Source organism: Electrona antarctica, assembly GCF_951216825.1.
Source record: "Electrona antarctica genome assembly, chromosome: 8".
NCBI lineage: Eukaryota > Metazoa > Chordata > Actinopteri > Myctophiformes > Myctophidae > Electrona > Electrona antarctica.
In genome coordinates, this window is record NC_136789.1 from 47,127,721 (window position 1) to 47,155,503 (window position 27,783).

Genomic DNA, 27,783 nt, shown 5'->3' on the forward strand with positions numbered 1-27,783 from the left:
TCAAGAGGCGTATCTTCACAAGTTACCATGCCTTCACTCACTTCTGAGTTTCACAATAATGGATGACAGGGAATTGTTATTTTAAGGAAAACTCAAGAAAATTAAACACCAGTACTGCAGTCCAAAATGTATTAAAATGTTAAATGTAAGTAAAAAAATGCTCTGACGGCGAGGTGCAAAAAGAAACAGACTCATTCTCAGATGTTTTAATGTGTTACATCTTTGAAGTGTACTTTTTTTTTTAAATGTACTGACATAATTGGTGACACCTTTTGTATATAGCCTACTGGGATATTCTGAAAACATCTGAATAGGAAATCAGAATCTCAACCATGGTGAAAGCATAATAATGAACACAGGGCTGTTTTCAGATTCATGCTGCTATTGATAAAACATACCTTTCTGCAGCCCTCATTCAGAACTGCTCTGAAGCAGCCACTACCAGGAGGACCATTCTGAATTAGGCGGTTTGACTCATTACATTGTACTGAGAATTAGAGGAAGTTTAACATGAAGTTTAAAGTGATGGCATAACTTCATTACTTGTATGTTTAAAATACAAATTAAAAGCTCTGTTTCATACACATTCCAGCCATACACTAGGTTTTGATTTAGTAGTTGTTGGATATTGCATACTCAGGTTTTAATCTCCACAAACATTTTAAATCTCCACTACTAGGACACCATGTTTCCACTAATCAATTGTGTCGTGAAAATGTACTCCAGTTTGAAAATTACTAGCAGTCTGAATAATGTGCTGCATCCTGTTTTGTATATGGTCTGTATTTCTATAGAAAAGGGACAATTTAGAGAAAGCCATGTCAACACTAATGACCCGGCATAGTGTGTTTATACTAACTAGACTTTAGAACTAAGTTCTATACATGCATTGTATAACTGAAGATTACAATATGAAAGAAATATTCACTTGATATCACACTGACTGAAGTATGGACCCAAATGTATTGTATTGCATGTGGTTTCATACAGAATGACATTGGAGCTCTCTTTTAAACAGCTTACTTATTTTTATTTTTATTTACACCAATTTACCAACATTATTTTCTGTAGAGACTAGAGATATAAAATTACATTCCATGTCACTTCAACCACTCAGGAAGCATCATGTCAAACTCATTGTACATTTATAATCTAAACATCCACCTGAATTAAAGTGCATATCTGAAGGGGGCAATGTCTGTCAAATATAATTAGAAATGGCTTTTCCCCCTTTGCTAAAAGCCAATAAATAGAAGTGGGCCTTGTGCATAAAGGTTATGGCTTTCAGGATGAATGTCATCACTTCCCTATCTGTGCCTTAATGTTCTTATCATTGCATGTTTCAACACTGGGTAAGTAGTACAGTAAACCCTTGAGTACACATTGCAGTTTGTAGTGGGTCAGGAGGAGGACCCATTTATTGGGCCAATCCATACACTTGACATTTTAATGCTCATCGTCCATTAAGCTACACCAATGCGCCAAGCAAAATGGAAAGTTCTCATGCCCATCTAATACAGAGACACCCAGAATCCATCCATTGATCACTAAACCTCTTACGACATTCATGAAAAGGCAGGGGAACGATCTCACGTGATACTGTGTCATATCTCGTGAGCTACTACATTCACTCCTATCACTTATTCTAAGGCTAAATAATGTTGGATTCGCTTGAGAGATGTCTACTAGCTTAGCTGACGACAGAAGGCAAACCTAATGATGAGTAATGATATTGATAACCACTTGTCTTAAAAAAAATCACACCCGTGTGAACTGAGTGGTGTAAGGTTGATTCACCTGGAGTTTTTGTCCGATGTGAGGTATTATATAAGGTAAGGTATTATATAGCCTGATCAGCTCTGATCTGACGTAATGAAATCACACCTGGATGTGATTTCACAACTGGCTTTTTTTGTGCAGAGAAAATGACCACGGTTGCTACGGTCATCCAGTTCACCCGGGTGTGATTTAATTACGTCAGAAATTATTTTGAACATAGCAACCATGGTCATTTTTTTATGCACACAAAAGCCAGTTGTAGGAGTGGTTTACACCACTCAAAAACATCCTCCTGACCTTTTAAATCCTTTTACACGAGAACTTCACTCAGGATTGTAGAATATACTCAACATCCAACAACCTGCTGTCTAACTAACTCACTACTCCAGCCAGTGAACTGACCCTGGCTTTGCATCCAGGATCTTTTAGGAAAGCACAGCAGGATACATCACTTTTGATCTTTGACATTTCAAAACATGGCTTGAAAAACCTAAGGCCACTTGACAACAATCTTAGAAAAACATTACTTTTTAAACTGAATCATCTAGACAGTTTAAACAGGCTAGCTGAGTTTTCCAGCGTAGAACACATTGGGATGAGTTATTTCAGATTTCCATGTACTCACAATATAATGATAGGATTCAGATTGCAAAATCACCCTTTAACAAGTTCCTGAGGTGGAGTCTTGATGAAGCAAGAATCAGAATTGAGCTGCTAATGTTATGCTACTGGTTATTGGTTCTTACCCCAAAAAGAAATATGAACCTACAGATTAACACATCTATCATCAATTTCCCTGAATTCCCCTCCAGCGATCAATCAATACATGTTTATTTTTTGGCTTTGTCTTTCAACACAGTTTTCATATATTCACATATTCAGTCCCGGCCCAAAATTGAATTCCATCTGATCAACAGAGTGTCTTCCTGGCAGCCCGCGCCATCTCTCCCCCAAAACCATTCAACAGGTCGCACTGTTCCAGGTCCTCGTAACGCCCGCTTCGCAGGAAGCAGAGCGTTGCGGTCTTACATGTTTCTTTGCAGGGCTGTGACACGTGACCTTTGTGTCTCAGCAACCAGAACTTCTGGAAGGCCTCGTCATCGTTGAGAAAAGTTTTAATGAGCCCATCCCAGTCAGAGGGGTATGCACTGGACAGGCCGTAGGCCTCGCTGGCTCTGTACAGCAGGTTCCATTTGGGGTCGGGGACCGGGAAGTGGGACAGCCCAACCCCGTGAGGCCCAGGCTTGTGGTTGGCCTCCGTCAGGTTGAGGATGTACGTTTCGTGGTCTAGCACCAGCCGAGAGCTGCCCTTGTAATTCCCGTCCATGAGGTAGACGCGATAACCTAGAAAGTAAAAGTAAATGCAAACATCCTAATTATAGTTACTGAATATCTCATCATTCATTGACAAACGCACCCTCCCGCTCACCTTTCCAATGACATTTCCATTAGGCTACAATATTTGCTAGTAAGGATAGTATCCATTTTAAGGGTAGCAAAGCTCAGGAGGTTCCATGTTCTGGCTCCTCTTGGCTTAGTGATGAAGTGCCCTTTAGCCAAGACACTACACTGTTCCCTGGGTGCTGTTCAAGAGTTTCCCCAATTCCCACAGCTCCTAATATATTGCTAAAATAAAGTGTTCCCATAATTTCTTTGAGCAGTAGTTAGGATGGGATAAATGCAGAAGTCAAATTCCAGGTATGTAATTGCCCTGTATCTGTAAGACAATTTATGAGAAAAAGGAAGCAAGGAAAAGATTCAGGTCCACCAAGGTCTCTTGCATATGAACAGGCAGTTAACGCTTTCAACTGATAATACAAGTACATTTTTACAACACTGCAAGTTGTCTGAAGACTGCAATAAGAGAGTTGTAACAAATAGAAACCGAAAGTGAAAAATGCCTCATTGTATTGTTTTATGCTGGATGTACTGTAGACCAGTGTGTTTCTCAATGGGGGTATGTGTATGTACTAAAGTGGGTATGCCAGAGAAAGTGGACAGACTGTGAACCTAATGGTGCGTTCACACGGGCAGATCAAACGGTGCAAAGGCGCATTGTGAGTTGATTTGGAGCAGCTACATGCATCATTGCGTCTTTGCAACGTCATGTTGTTGGCTTCCATTGACAATGGTTGACTGCATCTTTTACATCTGCCCGTGTGAATGCACATAACCAATTAGACCAGTTCAGTAGACAAATATTATAAACCAAAATGTTGTAGTCAGGTTTGAGGACCCCCTCTAAAACGAGATGATGCATCTCAAGGGGCTTATCCTTTAAATAAAAGCTACTTAAGTTGGATTCATAAATCAGGGGTACAGAAACAACTAGAAAAAGTGCCCTTCTGGGCACAGGTCTCCACCAGGAGGATATAGGAGTGTGTCAGTGTGTGATGTTTATGAGTAATGTAATATTAGGAGTAATATAAACATGTTTTTGTGTTTGTTTATTTTGCAACGATTTTGTTGAGGAAATGCAGAGCCAGATCACTCATAGCATCTCTGAGGATAGAATTCTGGATGAGCAGGACATGTGCAGCATTTTGTAGAAAAGGGCCACTCTTTGGAAGGCAATCTTAGCCAATCAGTGTAGAATCTGAGAAATCCAACAGACTCGTCTTGATCACATGACTACAGAGATCATGTGTACCGATTTGCGTGAGATTTGGATGAAATCTGTGCGACTAACATAAACAATGTGTTTTGCAGAAATCGGGTGGCGCTATAACCGGCAGATGTGGAGGGATGCAGGGAAAATGTTTTTCCATGGCCTCTAGGGAGTGCGCATACATAAGTTGTATACAGATTGATGCAGTTAAAAAAGTAAAAACAGGAATTGCCCTGTTATAGCGCAACCATGAGGCTGATTTGGAACAAAATGAGTGGCATGTCGTCCGCAGCCTAGTGGAAATGTGCGTGTATAATTTCACGGAAATTGCACAGTGTTTGTGATTTGTGGCATTTTGTTCGAAACGGACCAATCATGTGAGCTTTGGAAGCCAATCTTAGCCAATCAGGATGGAAGATGGGAAATGGTGCAGATCCGTGTTGATCACATGACTATGGAGATAGTGTATACCGAATTGTGTGATGTATGGATAAAATGTGTATGAGTAATCTACAGAAATGCATTTTGCCTAAATCGGCCTCATGGTGGTGCAGGCCGTTGAGGAATATTTGGGGCAGAGGTTCGTCGTTGGCATCCAGGGAGTGTGTGTGCAAAGTTTGGCATGGATCGGGCCAACGGTGCCGGAGATTAGCTGGTAACGGACGGACGGAAGAACGGACGGACGGACACACACACACACGGACGGAGTGCAAAACATACTCTCTCCCCATGCCTTTGGCCTGGTGGAGACAAAAAGCCGGTTTGAGAACCAAAGCTGTAAACAACCTTTCCAAGCCGCAATACAACCTTTGTTGCACAACTCTATGGCTTCCTTGTTGTTCGTCACTGTGAACTCACTTTCACTTCACATCTGTCCACGACCTCCCCCGCAAAACCCCTGATCTAGACCAGGTTTTCATTTCAAAGAGTGGTCCAAGGACACCCAGGGGTCCTTGATGGGGTAGTTACATTTTACTATAACTCCACTCACCTGAAATTACAGTACAAAACATGTTCAATAAATGACCTTTTTAAGCCCCTCCGATGTCTGACAGCCAAGTCTATGGATTTTTGAGTGGTGCAAACCACTCCTACAACTGGCTTTGTTAGTCTGTCTGTCTGTCTGTCTGTCTGTGCAGAAAAAATGAGCATGGTTGCTATGGTCACCCAGTTCACACGGGTGTGATTTCATTACGTCAGACATTACGTCAGACCACAGCTGATCAGTCTATATAAGACCTTACACCACTCAGTTCACACGGGTGTGATTTTTAATATTCATGAAGTCTTATTCATGCCTCCCCTGTCAATAATAAATGACTATTCTAAAACGGTGTTATTGTGTTTCACCAACACCCGTAACTTCTTCTGTATATCTTGAGTAATGTGATGTCTTCAGTATATCTGGGTCATGAGTAATATGATGTTTACACTACAGTATATCTGGGTCATGAGTCATGCTCTCACCTGGGTTGAGGTTGATATAGGTGGTGACACTGGGAGCGATGAAGGCCACGCCCACTGGCCGAGTCATCGTTGCCTCGTCGTAAAACATCTGGAACTCATCCAGGTGTGTATGGCCGAAGAACTGTCCAGTGATTGTGCTCTCATATCTGGAGCGTAGAAATGTACACAAATCACCAAGGGTTGTTTGTTGGAACATGTAAACCTTGAATTTTAATCACTTCTAGAGCTCGATAGTGTTGCGTCAACAGTGAAAACATCACATGATGCTGCTTTCAAATATTACCCAAGGTCAGCTGTTGGGGAACTGACATTTGGAAAAGCTCAACCACCCCCAAGGGAAGTAAAAAAACAACAACAACATGAATTGACCAGAAATGCTGACTGAGTGCTGATGGTGGTCTCAAGGCTGAAATATTTTCACTATGTACATAAATCTAGTTTTGCATCCAAACATCCTGCATTTTTTGTCAGTGTGCAAGCTTTGCTACTGGAATTATGCTAGCTTTTCTTGCATGTGGCTCAATCTTTTGTAGCTCATGGGTCAAGAGTGCAGACCTTTCTAGATTATAAAGCGTCGCAGTCCCCCCCCTACCAGGGCCCAGGAAATGATTCTCTGTTCATTTTCTTCATAGACTTTTCAAATAGTATTTATTTAAAGACCTTTTAAGCCTCGTACAAAGCCAACTCTTGTCGTGACAAATCATGACAACAAACACAATTTTTTGGGCCAAAAAAAGAATTAGAATGTTGTTTTTCTTCTTTGTAATTATTTGTTTGGTTCAAAATATTGTGTTTATTGTCATGATTTGTCACGACTCGAGTTGGCTTTGTCCGCGGCGTAACCGTCTTTAAATAAATACTTTTTGAAATGTCTATGTGAAAAATGCATTGGGTATCATTTCCTGGGCCTGGCGTCGTCATGACGGGGCGGGACTGCGACGCTCTATTGGCAGAACTAAAGGCGACCAAAAAAAGAAAAAGAAGCACAGAGGAAGTTGACTTTGGGGAAGTGAACCAAATACGTCCTGACAGGAAGTCATATGCTATTTATCTGAAATTAGCAAACAGTCTGCATCAGTTTGTACCAGTTTACAAGAGATCAAATCCAAAATTAAGTACCTAAAGTCAAATCCCAGTAAGCCATTGGTGATTGTTAATAAATATGTTTATTTATGCTGCAAGGAAAATCATCTTGGATAAATGAGAAACCACTGACAAAGAAGCATTGGCAAAAGAAATAATCATACAGTGCATGCCAATGGCATTCCAAACGTTCAACTGAAATCTACAACCATTAGCTTTCATAAAATCTGGGAGCCATACCACTGAGCTTTGTAGCCACTATTATTATGTGATATTTGTCCACCTGCATATTTGTTGAACGTGTGTAGTGCATTTCTGCTCAAGTCTGAGTTGTGTCCACTTGTAACATGCCTGGGCTGTTTTTGTTCTTCTTTACAGTTTGTTCTAAATAATTTCTGTAAAAAAAAAATGTATTGGAAGAAAAGAAAGTAAACTAGCTACCTGTTTATAATATGATAGTAGTTCCAGCTCCAGCTGCCCAGACAGAGCCCAGGAGGGATGTGACCAATGATGTGCACCTAAGCCAGGGGGAGAAAATAACATACTGAAGGCAAGTTCAAGTACAGTTTAACACAGATCAAGAAAAAAGGTTCAAATAATTTCATTCTCGTTCACTAAAAAGATTTGTTCCAACGATTCATTCACCACTTCCGGCTCCTCACGTAGTTTATGACAAAAGAGGACCGTCTCTCTTCAGCCAGTCGAAATGTTGCATTTTGCCACCGACTGACTGAACCTCGGAAAATGAACGACTCGAGGAACGTTTCCGTTCACACAAAAGACAGAATCATTTTGAACTAATTACCTGGCTGATGCCAGCTACAGTACAGTGGATGGCCTTCTAGTGTCATCAGTTGTGAGCTCATTATAATTACACATGAAATCAAATTAGGAAAAGAGTAAGTTCATTGGTTGATAGAGGTTGTGAGTACAAATGTAAGAAGTTGCAAAGTCAAATCTGTGGTTTAGTTTACAGGTTAGTTACAGAAATGGGGAACAGCTGAATGTCCTTATTGACTCATGTTGAAACCAGAACTATACTGTAGCGGTTTGCCAACAAAATACTCAAATCAAACCCCCACAAAAGGCGACTGCATGCGAGATACAGCAACAGAGCAGACCTGGTTAAATTAAAATTAGTGAAAGTGAAAGCCAGAATCTTAAACAATAGGTCTAGCAAAATGTACTTCCTATAATGTAACAACTCTTTGCCTCCTCTCATTGTCCAACATATTCCTTCTCACCTTTTCTCCGTTGTCCTCACTGGCCTGGAGGATGTGGACAAGCCACTGAAGCTGGTTTGCAGGATCGGTTGAGTTCACCATCAGCCAGAAATTCTCACGAGCACAAAAATTCATGTTGAGGGACACCACTCTGAGGCCAGGCTGGACCACGGTGGTATAAAACCCCCCATATCTGGAATTAACAGAAACAGTAGCTAAAGTTAATATTTAAAGTGTAAATAAAGAAGGGGAGAACTAACATTAAGGCCTCCACCACAGATTAAGTGAACTCAATTTAAAAGTGTAATTAATATTTATTAACATGAATGATCTTAAAGACAGAATTTTACTTTGTTATCCGTTGTTGTTTTACTCAGATGTATGTACGTACGTACGTACGTACGTACGTACGTACGTACATTGTTTATTTTGACTGAAGTGTAGACTTTGTGCACTCATTCGAATGAGGAAACTACATGTGCAGAGACAGTGTTAAGGAGAACGCCTATGGACCAGAGCTAAATGCAACCTAGTTCCAAAATAACCCTTTCAATTTCATCCATATTAGATTAGTCACCGGAGAGTCTTCAGGGCCTCCTGTGATAGCCATGGGGCCCATTCCTTGGCCATGGTGTCATACAGCCAGGATGTGGATTTGTTGCCATGGATAAATGGTGGAGGGAAGCTGTTCACTGGAGTACTCTCATGGTTCCCTATGGCAGGGTACACTGTTACATTGGGTCCCAGGTGCCTGGAATTGAGAGGAGTGGGTTAGCAGGTGTGGTTTACATCAGTGATTCTCTAACTTTAAGGATATGATATCCATTATACCACAGACCGCATTTGATATGATTTTTTATCCCCGAGACCCCAATATGCAAAACCCTCAAGAATCAATCTGTCCATTTGTTCCACTTGTACACTATTGGAGTTACAGATCCGTAAGGGTCCATTTGATTCCTGGTTGAGAACAAGTACTCCCGATCAATTACAAGTTACCCATGGCTTAAACATGTGACCCAATTGAGGTAAAAAACAGGTCAAACTTTGTCGTGCTATTTGAGGTTAAAATAAGTCAACTGCTCCATCATAGAAATCCTACTATAGTTGTCAATAATCAACGGCAGTCAATTTAGATTGCAGCTGGTTAAGAGTGACACAGATATATACTATCAATAAAAGGTAGAAAAAGCCCAAAACATATCTGACAAGATAGATATTGATATTAATTTGATCAGAAATTCACCTGATATTGTCCATCCATACACATACATACAATTTCATAGTTTAATATTTTCTGTAAAGTTGCATCACAGAGTCCTGCAAGCCTATGCATGAATTGAAAGAACTAATAAAAAACAGTGTAATGTTGTGTGTGTACACATTCTCTTGTGTTCTTACTTGTGAATAAGCCTGGAGATGGTTGTGAGCTCAGAAAGCTGTTGTTGTCTGGTCTGAGACCAAACGTTGTGTGCTGGAATATCACCGGTCCAGTAGACCCAGTCCCAGGGCCCAGTTCTGGCAGCATTTTCCAGAAGGTTCTCCACGGTCCATAGAGGAAGGTCACACTTACTGTATGTCCCCCAGTACCCAGCCTCTCTACGAGACCATTTAGGGGAGCCTGACTCATTACGGCAACACAGAGGGTCCTTACAGTCTGCACTGCTGCCCACTGCATACTCCTGCCAATGGAAATGACCAGAGAATTTGTTTCATTAAAGCATGTAATCCGTGATAAGCTGTGACTACTGGCACTCGGTTTACACTTGAACATTTTGGATGGAACGACTAAATGGCTTACACTAATTTAGTTGCATTGGTTGCAGCAATGAATACAGAAATGGTCACAAGTTGTTCAAAAATGAATTCAGGAGAGAAACGCAATTTCCTAAAGGTTCAGTTACATAACATTGATTCTTTTCCACACATATTAGATCCAGTATGCCATTTTGGACACAATTCACAATTTAGGAATTTAGCAGACGCTCTTAATCCAGTGATTTACAGTACTTCAAGTGATTTACAGTAAGCAAGAATAGAACAAGGTAATACAGTAAGCAAGAACACCACAAGGTAATACATCAAATGCATAGAAATAGTCACCAAGTATTATAATAACCTAACATTCGTCTAACAGCAGAATAGCTGTACAATTAAACTATACACTATAAAATGCTACAGTATGTCTACATAATCTAAATTGCATATTTTAGCCTTTGCATATGCCAGCAAGGTCGTAGAGGCTAGGGCAAGTCTTACGGAAAGTGCTGCGGGCTAAGGTGGAGTCGGTTGTTACTTTTGGAAAAGGAATGAGCTTGACAGCTTACTACAAGTTCCTTACATTTTCACTAGTATGGACTTCCTCTTCTTGTTTGCATACAAGTTAAAAAGCCATAATAACGTTAACAAAATGACGTTGAGGGGTTAGCAGTTAAACCTCACTCTACGCTCTTAGCTCGAGGTTCCAAACAGGGCTAGTTAGCAGTAAATTGAGCAACGCTGTGTCATAACACAGGCCTTTTTGACACACACACACACACACACACACACACACACACACACACACACACACACACACACACACACACACACACACACACACACACACACACACACACACACACACACACACACACACACACACACACACACACACACACACACACACACACACACACACACACACACACACACACACACACACACACACACCTTGTCCCAGTGGACATCAGTAAGGAACAGGACCCTGCTCTGAGGCGACCCAGGTTTGGGTGGAGTCGGAGGGGTAACGGGAGGCTTCGGGACCTTAGGAAAGGTGATGTTCCAGGGGGCGTAGATGTCAAATTTGCCACAGGCTGGTCCCACAAGCAAAGCACATGCTTCAGAGGGCCACAGGTACGACTCCTGCAGGGCTCGGATAAAGTCGGACCTAAACAGCTCCGTTATCTCACGGCACACTCGCTCATCAGCCAAGTGAAGACGAATACATGCTTCACATATGACGTGAATCACACGCTCTTCATTTGTATCAGTCTAGCAAAGGCAAGAAAAAAGGTGATTGTTGGGAGACATAAAGAGAAAGAAATTATTTCGGCAAAACATGAAAAGTAGGTTATACTTTGATTGACTGACATTTTTATTTCACAGTATGCAGAATGGGTACATTTCAAACGAAAGCACAAGTCAATACATACAATACTGATGATGTTTCATTTACTGATAAAAAAAACCCATTTATGGTCAAATAAAATAGTCAAGATCAGTTATCTCAGAAGCCAACTGTATTTTTTTCCTCCAATGATATGTTATTAGATTATTACAAATAATACAATAGAGTTATTAACCTTACTGATAAGGTTGAAAAGTCTTTTCATTTGATCACCATTCTGTGGTGAGTGAATGTAACCACCACTCAGAGTACACAAACGTAACATAGCCGTGGAATGTTAAAAGTGCTGCGGCTGATAGAAAAATGTCAAAGGTTATCATTTGTGGTGCATACATTGACATTTCCTCTAACTTTTAAATTTCTGCCAAGTTGAGTAGGCCTTTCTTTCAGGAGTTAGACACGTCCCATAATTTACAAAACAACTTTGATCTTTATTTGTGTCATTTAGCCTACACTATGATGAATAAAAATGATTGTATTAGACTCAGTGCATCTAGTATAAATTAACATGACAATTGTTTTACATGAGATTAGAGATAAGCATAAATACTTATAGATTAAACATATGATATCCTTACCAGGAGAGCGATATCAACAATAGTAAAAACAGCTTCGCAAACACGACAAGTGATGTTCCTCCAGTTGAACCCGACCCTGAGGCGGCTGACCTGCTCCATGAACACCACCCCACCTGAACTTGAACCAGGGCCACCCTGCAGGTCCTGCTGAACCGGGTGACAGGTCCCAGACAGAGTCAACATTAAAACGAGGGCAGCGCTTAATGTCATCATGGTGCTGCTAAGTACAGGGGGTGTCGAACAGAGCCTCATTCTTCCACAGCGACCTGCAGAGGAAAGAGCAAGATATCAGGAAGGAAACTAATCTACATAGTTGAGTTTGTAGCATCTCTCTGCTGTTTTTGAGGCATTTAGATATATTCTGCTGAGTGCTGAGTGCTGCTGTTGCTGTATGTTACACAACCAATAACTTTGTCGTACCTCCTCCTCCCTCCTTCCAGTTTAAGAAGACAAGTTGGATTCCTGTCGACGTTGAAGAGACTCGTGGAAGTGTGCCGTCGTTCGCTCTTGTTCGACGGGGTGAGGTGATAATGCAGTAAGTGTAACTGAGGAACAGGACCTCCTCTGGGTCGTTTGTTGTGGTCGTGTTGCTGCTGTGCACAGTGTTATGTAGACAGAGTGTGCTCACTGCTGTCTTGTGGGAGGAACCTATCAGCTGACGTATCACGTGATGACTCACGTCACACAAAGAAGACTTTGCAGTCCGGGGTCTGAGTTGTCCGAGTTGTTTGATTGATTGAAATATTTATTAACAGTTTGCAGAATTACAGTACATTTCAAGCACAAACTCAATACAAAGACTGTTAACTGTGAGTGGACGACCCAATTAAGCATTACACTTGTTTACAATAGGGTCCACCTGATGACAATCTATCAATTATCACCTATTCAATTAATTCAAACAAGCGCTCGCGTATACAGTATAACATGCCATGTCGGTCCTTCATGGGCATTTTTGACAAAAGAATGTATACCCCGATCAAGGGAGGTTTTTATATTCATTCATTTGTACACATTTACTTGATGTAAATATTATGTTTTGAATGGATGTTGATATATTGGCTGAACTTGGCACCATAGCACTGAATGTCTGAATCTAAGGAGAAATCTGATGGGTCTGTGAAATGAAATGAAATGAAATCTATATTTACCCAGGGTATCTGGGCTAAGCTCAAGAACTTGTTTCCAGCCAGGCCCTGCTCATAGAACACATTTCATCGTAGTGGTTGATGCCTTGTTCAAGGGCATTTCAGCGGTGGTAATTTGAACGTGTCGGACGACTGATTCGAACTGGAAACCTTCCGGTATCTAGACCGCGCCGGGTCTGTCTATGAAAATCTCTCAGTCTTGTCTTGTGCAAAATGAAACACCAACAACTACAGGTAAAACTGTAGTTGTTGGTGAAAAACTTCTGGGCACAGGTCTCCACCAGGAGGATAGGAGTGTGTGTGATGTTTGGCAAAATGTTTAGGAGTAATATAAACATGCAGAGCCAGATTACTCATAGCATCTCTGAGGATAGAATTCTGGATGAGCAGGACATGTGCAACATTTTGTACAAAACGGACTACTCCTGAAAACTTTGGAAGGCAATCTTAGCTAATCAGTGTAGAATCTGAGAAATCCAACAGGCTCGTCTTGATCACATGACTACAGAGATCATGTGTACCGATTTGCGTGAGATTTGGATGAAATCTGTGCGACTAACATAAACAATGTGTTTTGCAGAAATCGGCCTCATGGTGGCGCTATAACCGGCAGATGTGGAGGGATGCAGGGAAAATGTTTTTCCATGGCCTCTAGGGAGTGCGCATACATAAGTTGTATACAGATCGATGCAGTTATAGGTAAAAACAGGAATTGGCCTTTTATAGTGCCACCGTGAGGCTGATTTTTGAAAAAAATAGTGGCATGTGGAAATTGGACACTGTGTTTGTGATTTGTGGCATTTTGTTCGAAACGGACCAATCATGTGAGTTTGGAAGCCAATCAGGATGGAAGATGGGAAATTGTGCAGATCCGTGTTGATCAAATGACTATGGAGATAGTGTATACCGAATTGTGTGATGTATGGATAAAATGTGTACGAGTTATCTACAGAAATATGTTTTGCCTAAATCGGCCTCATGGTGGCGCTATAACAGGTCGTTGAGGAATATTTGGGGCAGAGGTTCGTCGTTGGCATCCAGGGAGTGTGTGTGCACAATTTGGCATGGATCGGGCCAACGGTGCCGGAGATTAGCTGATAACGGACGGACGGAAGGACGGACGGAAGGACGGACGGACGGACACACGGACGGAGTGCAAAACATACTCTCTCCCCATGCCTTCGGCCTGGTGGAGACAATAAAACACGTTATGACAATGAGCTGGTTGTCACGGAGTCTATTCCTATGAGGAATTTTGATTGATATATCAAAATATGATATATATGATATATATTTGATTGATATATCAATCAAAAAAGCACATTAACGATCAGCTTGACAGGAACAATTATTAATCCCAATATAAGAAATTATGAGAACACGTAAATGTCATAAATATAAACCTTTATTGCATAGATATACATGTGTTTATTGCATATTTATTCAAAACTTTGTTCTGCATACATTTCTCTGGGGTAATAATTCTTTATGAATCATTGGTTATACTGTATGTCTCCTTAGTTCCAACATCAAGCATTTTAGCAAGCGGCAACATTTCAGTGAATATTAAACACATTTCAGCCATAATGAAAGAGCAACATATGGCAAAAAACAACAATAGCCAAATGGCAAATCCAAATTTAAATTAAGGAAAGCAATACACCATGATACTTTGGTTCAGTGGCTTAAGTGGTCTTGATGGCATTTTTGGTATTTACAGTGGCACATATAAGTGATTGAAGTGAGAGTAAGGAAAGAGACAAATAAGTGGTTTGTTGATTATAACAGTGGTTCTCAACCTTTTCAGGCACGACACCCCCAAAATAATCTATTTGAACTGGGGACCCCCCACCCTGACAAGCACTTGGAATTGTAGAGTTGAGCCAGCCGCATTACATTTAGTTTGACTCGGTTCCACTGATAACTATTGTGAAAATAGCCTATCTACATGCTCACAACGCCTCATGTTATTTCACAATATTTCCCTCTTTCTTTTATTATTTTGACCAATGTTTGATGCATTAATGGTCTTTTTCGTTTCTTTATTTCTTTTCTCTTTTAGGTATCAAAAATGTCTTAAAAAATGCATTAAAGTGTCATTTCAGGATGAGAACCACTGGATTATAACACTGTTGGGGCTGGATGGACGGCTGGAGTAGTGTTCATTTGTCCTGCATCTTCTCCAGGATAGGAACAATCATGTCAAACTTTGGCCTCTTGGCAGGGTCTTCGTTCATACACAGCCTCATCAGCTTACAGATGTGTGGCGAAATGCCCGGTGGAATGGTGGGCCGCAGACCCTCTAGGGACACCTGAACAGAGGTGAGGTGTGGATTAGGATTGGGAATCAATAATCCTGTTTATCTTCTACATCATTTGCACAACGAAGGAGCAATTAAATAAGCACTTGAGGATTTTTTTAAAATGTCATTGTAGTTTTGGCATCAAGTGTTAACACCATTTAGTCAAATATAAATTATAATGGGTGAGCTAAATTAAATATTTCAAAATTGCTGATGATTGTGAAATCCAAAAATCTATATAATATGTTACAATGACGCACGCACGCATGCACACACAACACACAACACACACACACACACACACACACACACACACACACACACACACACACACACACACACACACACACACACACACACACACACACACACACAAACTTACCTTCATGCCTATCTCCATGTGTGAGAGGTCTGCGAAGGGAACTTCTCTGGTGACCAACTCCCATAGTAAAACAGAAAAGCTCCACATGTCAGCCGACCTCCTGTTAATGTCCTCCGGTCTTTTCTGGAGAGCTGCGGGTGAGGAAACGATGAGTTGATGAGGACAAGTTCAGACTCAGAGAAAAGACACAGGTCAGGTTGGTTGGTAGTTGGACTTGTTGTTCACAACTGCCTTTTGTAATGACATAGACCTGCTTTCCCATCTCTGACCAACATATCTCAAAGAGCAATTGTCATGAGATTTGCTGTGTACATTCATGCCCCCAAGAGGAAGATGCATCATCATTTTGGTTAAAATAAAAAATGTCCAGCCTGGGCCGTGGCTCAGCGGTCCAGGCACCTTGGCTGGTAATCCAGTCTGGCAGTGTGCCGCGGGTTCGACTCCCGATCCCAACAGCCTTTACTGCATGTCATCCCCCCATCTCTCCCCATTTCCTGTCAGCCTACTGTCTTTTTAAATGTCCTAGTAGCGAGTGGCACTATATCAGGCCAAACCTTCACAAACTTGTACACATTGATGAAAGTCTATATCTGAAATATCTGTGGTCAACCTACCTCTGTAAACCATTTTTAAACACATTTTTAGTTTCTTTGTTATCCTTTATTTGTGCAAATGCTGAGTTATCAAAGGTTTGAAGTTATTGGTCACACGCAATGTTTAGTCTTGAGTGCAGTGGACCATAATATTTTCATTACTTCCAAGATTTTCATCACCTTTTCTTTTCTGTTTTATTTTGACAGGACACTGAGCAGAGACAAAAACGTTTGGAGAGAGAGGGGATGACAAGCAGCAGGGAGCCTCCTTGGGTCAGATTCAATCTGAAGTCTGCTGTGGAAAGGACTATACTATAGCCTTATTATATTTATGTGGTATGTGCTCTTACTCTGTGACCCACAAACGTGCCCCAATAACATTTAAATAACATAACAGTCTTCTATCAAAGTGGGTTCTTTGTCCACAATCCTGGCAGAACAGCAACTTCTGGAGTCCTGGCTGAGAACCACTGGCCAAGAGGTTAGAAAACTGGACTCTAGTATGTCCAGAAGCCTGCTGCTTGTAATCCCTGGAGCACAATCTGCAAAATTCCATTCAGGGTAAACTAAGTGAGAAAGCAGAGAAACACTCTTCCTTCCCACAACAAGCGCCAATGTTCTTGAGAAAATATCTACACAGAACATAACCCATAGTTACTCCTGCAGAGGCAACTGCACAGACATCCATGCAAGATCCATCCATGCTCAATCACACTATTTGAGTGCATAATTTCTAAATAACATTTCAAGCAGCTTAGGGTGCAAGCCCACAGTTTTCAAACAAAAACCTCTCTGTTCTGGCCCAGACGGTTAGCTCAACCGTCTGGGCACCTAGGCTGCCGAGCCAGCCTGACGGCGTGCCGTGGGCTCGACTCCCGATCCCGACGGCCTTTGCCGCGTGTCTTCCCCCCATTTCCTGTCAGACTACTTTTAACCTATCAATAAAGGCAGAAAACACAAAAAAAAACCTCTCTGTTCTTGCAAAAGTCCTGTATCCATTCATAAGCGTAAACACAGTATGTTTGTTTTCATTCCATTACCACACGCAGCACAGACAATAAATGGAGCTTAACATACTCTAGACTAAATTATACAGTGTGTTTCTCGCTCACCAACTGTCTGACTCATATGGCCATAAGCAGTGCTTCCCAACCAGTGGGCTGTGGTCTAAAACTGTGCCATGCAGCTTTCTCAAATGGTCAGAGAGGAATAAGAGAAGAGATCATTTCGTGTGACCTGCTATTTGACTATTGTGACTTAACTAGGGGTGTAACGAACCCCTTTTGGTGTTTTACCCCTTCAGGACAGGAACCCCTTTTGAGCTTTCTTGTTGCTACAGTATGTACAGTATATTGGCAACATAACATTTTTGTAATTTTTGAATTAATATTTGAACATTTTCAGAAAACTTAGGTCAGTATTTAGAAGGTGTTTTTAGAATCGGAATAGTCCAAATGGTGAGATGGCTGAATTTGGTTTTGAATGCGAGAGGTATAGCCTTAGTGCAGGGAGGGAAGGAGGGAGGTGATGAAGAGGAGGGAATACCTTCAGGGGCCATCCATGCAGGACAGTACATACGACCAGGACATTGGAAGGAGAACTTTGCATCCGCCATGCTTATCCTGGCGGTCATGTCTTCATCAATCTGTCAAATAATGGACCATTGTTCAGGAAAGAGTATTATGAACACAATTACAATAAAATATGAAACCGCAAATAATATACAAGTAAAATAAAAATAAATATGATAAGTGTATTCAAAACTCATCTAATTCAACAGTGAATTAAGACAGCAATGCTACATAATTGAACTGTGTAATACAGTCATTTGTAATCACTTATTCTTCAACATAAAAAAGTGAAAATTACATTTACAGCATTTGCTTCGTGGTTTGGTATGTAAAAAAGAAAAGAGAGAGAAAAATAATGAAAATCAATGATATATGCTAATAGTGAGGCCCCAGAAGCGGTGTGGGCCGAGTCTTACCATGATATGCTTGCTGTTGAGGAACAGTCGTGAAACCATTGGTTCTAGAGTATGGAGGAAAGCCATGCCACTGGCAATGTCCAACGCAAACCTCACGGCTTGAGTCTGATCTACCACCAAAGCTGTGAGAGGAGAGGCCATATTTGAATGACAGGTGGAGTTGATAGAGGTGTACATTTGTCAAGTCTAGCTCTCTAACTTCGAGAGTGCAACACACACACACACACACACACACACACACACACACACACACACACACACAAAAGGTACTCACTAGTGCCCTGGTGCAGTATGCTGTGGAGGGAACCGTATGGCATGAAGTGGCTAATGATGATGGGGTGAGGCGAGGGGGGGGACTGACACGCCCCCAGTACAGGTAGAACATTGGGGTGAGAAAATATCCTAGAGAATGGAGAGAAGGATGGAAAGAGAGTCAGAGAGGACAAACCACATACCTTGCCATGAATATTTACTTTATAGTGCCTGGGAGCTTCATATGCATCCTTTTTGTATTTGATGGATATTCAATTTAACTACCATCTTCAAAGTTGAGATTGTTTTGTTTAAACAACTAATGCCAAATATGATTGCCACTCTGAGGAGGGAACAAATTGTGATGTCACTTACAGGATTACAAACCGTAGACACAAACCAACAAGAACTGACCAAACTGAAGAGCCACCGTCCGGCAGCTGATGTGTAACTACCTGAGTTTGGGATGCTCCTCGTTAAAGTCTCGGCTCTTCCTTGTGGTCCAGTCTCTCACCTGCAGCACCTTCACGACGATCTCATCCCCCTGCCAGCGACCCTGCCATAGCTACTCACAGAGAGAGAGAGAGAGAGAGAGAGAGAGAGAGAGAGAGAGAATAAATAGAGAATTACTCGTTTGTTACTAATATTATCTGTTTTATCAAATGCAAATTAACCAGTTGAAGCTGAACAAGAACAGACAGGGGGGGGACTGACCTCTCCAGACTGGTTCTCATTTATCTTGGCCAGGAGCGATAATTGCTTGTAGTCAATCCCGGCCTGCTTGTTCAGAGTTCCGTTACCTGATGAGAGTGAAAACAACATTGGTCGATCACAGATATTGATTTTGTTCATGAATGATTGCATTAAACAGAATAGCATGCTACTCACGGGGCCGTGTCCGCATGGTGCCCTTCCAGAAGGTTTCCTTGTAGGGGACTTTGGTCAAACTCAGGCCCTGTTTCTCTGCCTTTTCTAAGAACAGCGTGATGAACGTAAATTAATAATGAAGTACAAAAACAACAAACTTTACTTATATGTCCCATTTCAGTAAAACAAAACAAAAACAAAGTCAGACGATAGAAATAACCCCTGGGATGACCCTAAAAGGACCTCTGACCTTGCAAGAGCTGTTGTAGGTGGGGCTTGGCCTTGTCCATGGGTGTCTGTCCATACCTGTTACATATGCACACCTGGGATCCACAGGCCACCAGGTCCTATGGGGGAGAACAGAGATACATTTTGTCATGCCATGTTCCACAATTTTCAAAATGATAATAATAACAATAATAATATTGTATACACGCACGCAAGCACGCGCACACACACACACACACACACACACACACTATTTTGTGCGCTGCCTTACTCCAATTTTTACTATTTTGACAAACATTTTAAAACAGTAAAAATAGCCAATCTAAATCGACATTTTGTGAGCTTGTAGATCGGCTATTTAAAATATCTAAAAATGTTTTTCAAAATACAAACAAAATACATTTTGGCATGAGGGGTATAGCAAGATAGGGCCCATAGTCCCACCCCATAGAAATTAACACACACATCACTTAGTTATCTCTTCTATGATGCAGGGAATCAATCCCAGTGACAAAGGTGAATTCCCGCACACAAGATCAACTGTGCATTGATTAATTTATTTAGGGTGACACAAGGACCTTTCTCGTCTAGACAAGTTGTCTTCTTGAAAAAGGTCCTTGGGACTGCAACGCCGACTTACAGTAAAGTAAATCAATCAGTCCAGAGGTGAACTTGAATATGTTCCGGAATTTACAATTTAGCCCTGCAAGCTGCAGGCAGCGCTCTAAGGATGGCGATGGCGGTCAGTGCATCCAACACTTCACTCCCAAACAATATTGTCTTGCTATGGAATGGCCCTTATTGGTTTTCCAATACATGGCCTTTACGCTAGTGCCACCCTTGGGCCAAAATAGACACTTGTACACAAGTTATCTCCAAATCTAATGGGTGGAGTGCCATGGAACCTGCTCAACAATTTTAGTGATGCCATGACCTGTCCTCTAGCGCCATCCTCAGGCCAAAATGCCACTTTAGCACACAGAATATCTTACATTCTAATAGGCAGATTGCAGGAGGATCTCTAATTATTTTGCTGACCCCCATGGTCTGTCCTCTAACTAGCAGCACCCTTTTGCCAAAATTAGGAGCAGCACAGCATCTCTAGGACTGCTAGTGGGGCTTTAGACACTACTTGCCTTGTTTTGTGAAACAGAGAAATTATAGAAGGTAGGGTTCCCACACATTTCTTTCCAATGAATTTCCAAACCATTTCTGAAACCTTTCCAGAATATTTATCCCAATTTCCAGGCCTATATATCTAACAATCACTCAGTGCAATAACAAGTCTCTTACTCCTATGTGCAAAAACATAGAATAGAATATAGAACGGTATAATTCCATTCCAAATTTCATGTCAAATGTTTGCATGGGTTGTTGTCTTGCCGTACTACAAGAAGCACCAATAGGACCTGGCCTTATCAGGTGTGAAATACGTGCCAACACCAGCAGTCTGTTGAGCAATGAGTAGGCTTGGAGTTCGAGATGCTTTTTGCCCTGGCTGACCAGTGCCAATTCCCCCCTGTTCCCAAAATCAAATGTTTTGATACATAACTTGCAGCCAGCTCGATTTGGGTTCTCACTTTAGCCAGTCTCATTTGTATCAATTGTAAGCCACAAATTATTAAAAGCACATTTCCTCGGCATTGTGGATACTAGTTAATATTATAACAAAGAGTTCAATTGCTTACGCTTCATCACTGACGATTCACGTATTGCACTCAAGAGTTAGGTTGCACTGCACAGGTCGATGTCACGTGACAAAAGAACAGATCTACAAGCTAACTATGCATCACACTGCAGCTTGTAAATCTGTTATTTTTGTCACGTCCGGTATACATTAGGGCTGCAATCATGGAACTACGTATGTTACATATTTTCATGGAATGCTATACATGTTTTGGAAAATGTTTTTTAGAAACAAAATCAATGGCTAAAAACAATCCATAGCCAAATATTTTTTCCCAAGACCTTTTCCAGGACTGGATTTTTTTTTTGTCATTTCAAAATATTTCCCGGAATTTCATCACCCCCAGGAGGAATAAATCACTAACTCAGTGTTTGTTTTGTTTTCAGAACTGCTTGTGTTGAGCTTAATGAGAAAGTGGTCAAACCAACTACCGTTGAAGCCAAGCAGAAATATCAGAAAATAACCTAAAAACAAACAAACCCTAATTTCAACCAAGTATAGTTCATGTAGTTATTGTTGTTGGGAACAATCCTTCATCTACTGCAGTAATTCTTTCTCTCCAGCAGAGGGCCATTTCAGCCAACAATGAGAAACCAGAGTGTGTGTGTGTGTGTGTGTGTGTGTGTGTGTGTGTGTGTGTGTGTGTGTGTGTGTGTGTGTGTGTGTGTGTGTGTGTGTGTGTGTGTGTGTGTTTGTGTGTGTGTGTGTGTGTGTGTGTGTGTGTGTGTGTGTGTGTGTGTGTGTGTGTGTGTGTGTGTGTGTGTGTGCGTCACCTCTGCCACTTCGTCCTGTCCCCAGAAGCAGGCATAGTGAAGTGGCGTGTTTCCGTGTTCGTTAACAGTGTTGGGGTCTGCTTTGCACTGAATCAGCTGAAACAAAGTGTTAAAGTGTTAATATCACAAGAGTTGTTTACAATATGAAAATATCGCAATAAAAATAGAGTCTTCGTTCACAGAGGTCTGGGTGTATTTATAGTCTATGGTAGTCCCCCTGGAGTGTGCGAGCTTGCGTGCGTGTGTGTGTGTGTGTGCGTGCGTGTGTCATGCCCATGCATACCTTAGCCACTATGTCTCTGTGTCCGTGGCTGGCAGCGAGGTGTAACGGGGTATCATCACCCCTGTTCATCACATTGATACGAGCTCCTCTCATGATGAGCATGTCAACAACTCCACTCCTTCCCTCCCTGCACGCCCAATGGAGAGGACTGAAGCCATGGTCATCTCTGCAGCAGAGAGGGAGAGAGGTGCAGTAAGTGAGAGAGTTGCATAGAGAGAAAAACAGATGGAGAGGGAGAGAGAGATTTGATTTGCATGCCTCTCACAGAAACATCAAGGATAAAAAAAAACACAATAAAGTCTGTGACCATTTCCATCATGGCTTAGACAAGGCAGAGATGGGGTAAGAGAGAAGGAGAGTTAGATGGGGGAAAAGATGGGAGAGGGATGGGTTAGAGAAAGAGGGAAAGATAGATTGGAAGAAGACAGACACAACAGACAGACGAAGGAAGACAGAAGGAAAGAGAGACAGAGAGACGGGAGGAGACAGACCAGCTTAAGCGCAAAATCAACTTAAGTCCACAAGCTGGTCTTTGTTAAAAACTTCGGTCGCAACACATAAAAGGTAATGGAATGTTAAGAATGCTGTACGAGTGTACGATGAGGGGAGAGGGCAAGTAACAGCAGTGGAGGTGAAAACAAGATAGAAGCCCCCTCAGCCTCCCACCCACCCAACGTGTGCACGCAGGGGTGGGCTGTCTCACTCTGACGTCGGAGAACAGAGACCCTCTGCTTTCGGCATCACTTTACATCCCAGAGCAGATCAAATTACAAAATACTATCTGGGTAGTGTTCCCGCTCACATGGACCTCCCAGTCTCCCTCCCTCCCTCCCTCCCTACCTAGCTAGCCATCTTTATTTAGACATAAGTGCATAGTTCCTCCTTATCCTACCCCGGCACCTATTTCCATCTGACCCGGAGTCGCACAGCTCTGCGAAGACAGGCACGTCTGTTGATTTTGTGTACGCCACTCACAAACACACACTTTAAATGCATATTTGTAAGATTTGCACATACTCACACAATTGCAAATACACATAGAGTATGCTTGTGCACGTGAGCACACGCGCACACTTGCACACACGCACGCACGCAGTCGCACTCGCACACACACACACACACACACACACACACACACACACACACACACACACACACACACACACACACGTTTCATAATGCACTGGCCTAATCTTCTGTGGACCAAGCTACCACTTATGTGTGACTTCCCCCCTTTGCCTGACAGCTTTTTCCTGACAGCTGCTGGTGTTTCTCACAATCCACTGTCAAGCCACAATCTGCCCACAATGTTTGTCAATAAAACACCAGAGAATTAGGCAGAATTCTCAACCTCATTTGCCACTATGCCTCTATATTAGCCTGTATGTCTAATAATACACAGGGAATATCATTTGGTTCTTCACACTGTAGTAAAATTCTCTGCCCAGTCAGGCATCTGCACAGCCAGTTCTAGCTCTGACCGACCGCATGTGCTATAAACAGACAGGACAGGGGGGGAGAAAACTCAGGAATGACAGAGAGGAAAGTACACAGTGGAATCCTTGGCAGGCTATACATTCTTTCCCTCTGTCTGAATCTCCCTCTCTTACGCACACGTATGCGCATGTGCACACGCGTGTCCAACACCCCCCCCCCCCCCCCCCCCCCTCCTCAACACACACGCACACAAACACACACACACACACACACACACACACACACACACACACACACACACACACACACACACACAGACAAAGGCCCTTGGCTCCAGGGGGAGTTCCGGAATGGCATTCATGTTTGTCTTCGTGGTCTCAAAGTCTTGAATTCCAAGACTTTACGCTAAAAAAAGCAGAGCAGAGAGCATCACTACCATGACTATTATTTTATGCCATCAACACGTTATGTTTGTCCCCTCTAAATGAGGAGAAAACAGTTTAATTCTGCCATTCCTAAACCCGCTTTGTTGAGGCTCTTCAAAGTACCACAACAAAGTTACAGCAAAATCAACCAAAAAGAAAAGAAAAAAAACCTCAGCCCCTTCCCCGAGGCAATGATGACTGATCTCTCATTATGTTTATGAGGGAGCTTTCTAGCTAGCTAGCTAACTGGCTGACAGCGGGCCCAACCCTGCCCTGTATGGTGCTGCAGAGAGAGAGGAAATGGTCTTGGCCACTACACAGTTGGCCAGGGAGCTGCGTGGGCCTGGACGTAATGCAACGCCCAGACAAACTGCTCATATATGGCCTGGCTCAAGAATGAGACAAGCCAGGGCTGAGGATTTGCTTCGCTTTAACTTTTTTCTCGGAAGCTGAACTTTCTAGGGAGGTTGTTGCTCTGTGATCTCAACCCGAGATAACTGCAGCACACAGAGACACAATTCAGTCTTCTGTGGGTTTGGAAAACTGACTATGATAATGTGTCTTTTGGGATTTTCTGTGCTGTCTCTGGCAGTGGAGGGGAGGGGATAGAAGTCTAATTCACTTTTGTCATTAATTTGTTTAGTTTTGCCTGACAACCTCCTGTCCTGTATTACTCCCCCATTCCTTCCCTTATTTTCCTCACCCCTACTGCTTCACCCCCTCTGTTCCCCCAACGCATGAACAGATCCTACGTTTTCTATTTATGGCAATGACATCATCAGAGCACTAGCAGAGAGATGGGGAGAAAAAGTGGGGAGCTGAGTAAAGTCTGGTGACGTAACATACAGCAGAATGTGGGGATCCAGGGACCCGTGCACAATATGGAAACTATTCCACCTCCTCTATTGCGCCAGGGATCCCTCTCAACCAAGCACACGCATACACATACGTGCGTGAGCACGCACACGCATGCATGCACGCACACGCATGCATGCACGCACGCGCGCACGCACACACACACACGCACACACACACACGCACGCACGCACCCACGCGTGCACACACACACACACACACACACACACACACACACACACACACACACACACACACACACACACACACACACACACACACAATTTAACCACCATACCAAATGTGGTACGACACATAGCAAGTCATCAGTCTCTCTCTCTCTCTCTCTCTCTCTCTCCTCTGTGTTAGTTTATTCTACAAAGTAACACTGTAGACTTGGCTGTGCTCTGAAGTCTGTTCAGTTCAGTAATGCTCCGGAAAAGCAAAGTTTCTTGGTCTACCATCCATACAATTTGCACGTTTAACACAATACCAATAAGGTCACCTGACACCTGAATTACATCCAGGCCATCCGATCCAGGGTTGCACTGTGCATATTGCCATAATTGTTACTGGTTGTTAAAAGTACATATAGAAAAAGTCCAATTAAAAGTAGGCTGGAAACCTGTCGTGTTTCAAAACACATTTTCAACTATGATACATTACTTGGATTCTTCTTATGGTGTGGCGTGGCTCAGTGGCAGCCCGGCAGGCTAGCCGTCTATCAGAGGGTCTGTCCAACTGTCTATTTGGAAGTGTGAGTCTGTTCACCTGGAGCTTATCACACAAAGCGCTAGACCAATCTGTGCCAAATTTCTGTTCAATGTTTTTCACATATATGTTTATACTTAAAAAAAATAAAATAAAATGTTATAATAGATTTCAAAGAAACTGAAACCTTTCCATGTCATAGGCGACTGATGTTAGTTTGCCACGCCATTCCCATGTGGATCCACATCGCGATTTTTGTCAAAAGAAAAGGTGTCATGTTTAGTTGTTATACAGTTGAAACAAATGGCCAATTTTTTTCCTAAACTATCAAGTATGGTGTCAGCAAATAATAATTAAAATCAGTGCCCATCATGTTCATTGCTATTGTGTAGCTGTCAACATCCTCTCCCTTATAGACAGTTATCGCATAATGGAGTACGAATGATGCGTGTGTGTGTGTGTGTGTGTGTGTGTGTGTGTGTGTGTGTGTGTGTGTGTGTGTGTGTGTGTGTGTGTGTGTGTGTGTGTGTGTCTACTAGTGTGTATCTACTAGTCTAGTACACTCACTAGGGCAGTCTCGTGACTAATGTCATTTTACTTGATGATTAATTATCATACAAATAATCATGATTAATGATTTCATTGTGTTTTTGGCATTGAACAAAAAAAATCTGTTTGACTTTTAGGCTTCGTGAGCAAATCGTCCGCAGGACAGATCTTCCAATAAGCTGATATTATGTAATAATTGGGACAGGCGTATTTTATGCTCACCCCAAGTTGAGGTCATTTTCTGTGTTATCCAACCACAGACGAACAGCCACAGAGTTGCCCTCTCTGCACTGTGTAAAGATGTCATCCATGGTGGTATGTTTTCCCTTATGGCTTTCCTTTTGGACTCCCTCTCCTCCTTCTCCACCTCCCTCTCTCGAGATCAGGGGCAAGCAGCCTGAAGAGATAAAAGATAATGTGTTATACATGAGTAATTAGACCACTTGAAGCAGAAGAAAGCTACCTCGGTAGATTTTACATACATCTCTCTTGGCTGCAAGGCTCTGTTGGGGGCTTAATGGAATTGGATGAATTTACAATTAGGCTGAGTAGTAGGTTGATATCGTGTGTGTGTGTGTGTGTGTGTGTGTGTGTGTGTGTGTGTGTGTGTGTGTGTGTGTGTGTGTGTGTGTGTGTGTGTGTGCGTGCGTGCGTGCGTGCGTGTGTGTGTGTGTGTGTGTGTGTGTGTGTGTGTGTGTGTGTGTGTGTGTGTGTGTGTGCGTGAGAGAGAGAGAGATAGAGATCTATCATCTATCTAGGGCTTGTATTTGTCATCTTAAGTCTGTGAAAAGTTGGTATGTTGTTATAGAGTAGCAATTACTCTATCCAACTGAACGGGTAATGCCGTTTATCCTAACCCCCCAGTGAGTGTGTCGATCTACAGTAACAATATGAACGAATAAACACATTAAATAAACATTGTGTGCGTTAATCCCTCCGGTTGGGGAGGCCTATACTGTTATACAGGAAAACTTTATGAAATCATTCTGTCGTCCAGACCAACACTCGTCCACTCGAACATCATCAACCAAATTAAGTCATACGTAGAAACAAAACAAAATGCAATTTCTTTAAAGACTTACCAGTGCCAAAGCAGTGAGGATCGGCTTTCTCCGATAAAAATCGCCCGCCCGTCTCCCGAAATTCTTTTGAGAAGAAGACTGCTGTGTCCACGCCCCACTCCTCTTGTTTGATGTAAGCTACTAGTGAGGGAGAACTTGGCCGTTCTACTAGCCTCGGTCCCAGGCTTACTTGCCGTTCTACGGGAGACCAGCGGCCCGTCAATACAGTCATCTTAACACGCTCGTCATAGCTTACCACATAAGCATATAACTTCCGGTTGGTGGACTTCAAAACAACAACGAAGTTGACTAGGGTTTCTTGATGAAGAAATTAT

General features: G+C 42.2%; 2 protein-coding genes across 2 annotated transcripts; both read right to left on the minus strand.

Annotated features, from left to right (window-relative positions):
• Positions 1-2,588: 2,588 nt before the first annotated feature.
• smpd1 (sphingomyelin phosphodiesterase 1) lies at positions 2,589-12,546 on the minus strand. Its single transcript, XM_079508586.1, has 9 exons — positions 12,328-12,546; positions 11,908-12,173; positions 10,873-11,193; positions 9,562-9,842; positions 8,738-8,911; positions 8,182-8,353; positions 7,379-7,455; positions 5,855-6,000; positions 2,589-3,123 (listed from the first exon to the last, which is right to left on the minus strand). Exons 2-9 carry the CDS (start codon positions 12,157-12,159, stop codon positions 2,690-2,692), a joined length of 1,857 nt encoding a protein of 618 aa, XP_079364712.1. The 5' UTR covers positions 12,160-12,173; positions 12,328-12,546; the 3' UTR covers positions 2,589-2,689.
• A 1,896-nt stretch (positions 12,547-14,442) lies between these two features.
• On the minus strand, positions 14,443-27,596 carry ilk (integrin-linked kinase). The gene is made up of 13 exons (XM_079507533.1): positions 27,470-27,596; positions 26,610-26,784; positions 22,411-22,576; positions 22,128-22,223; positions 19,690-19,786; positions 19,461-19,544; positions 19,287-19,372; positions 19,028-19,137; positions 18,595-18,722; positions 18,321-18,442; positions 17,879-17,978; positions 15,741-15,871; positions 14,443-15,367 (listed from the first exon to the last, which is right to left on the minus strand). Exons 2-13 carry the CDS (start codon positions 26,696-26,698, stop codon positions 15,218-15,220), a joined length of 1,359 nt encoding a protein of 452 aa, XP_079363659.1. The 5' UTR covers positions 26,699-26,784; positions 27,470-27,596; the 3' UTR covers positions 14,443-15,217.
• Positions 27,597-27,783: the final 187 nt, after the last annotated feature.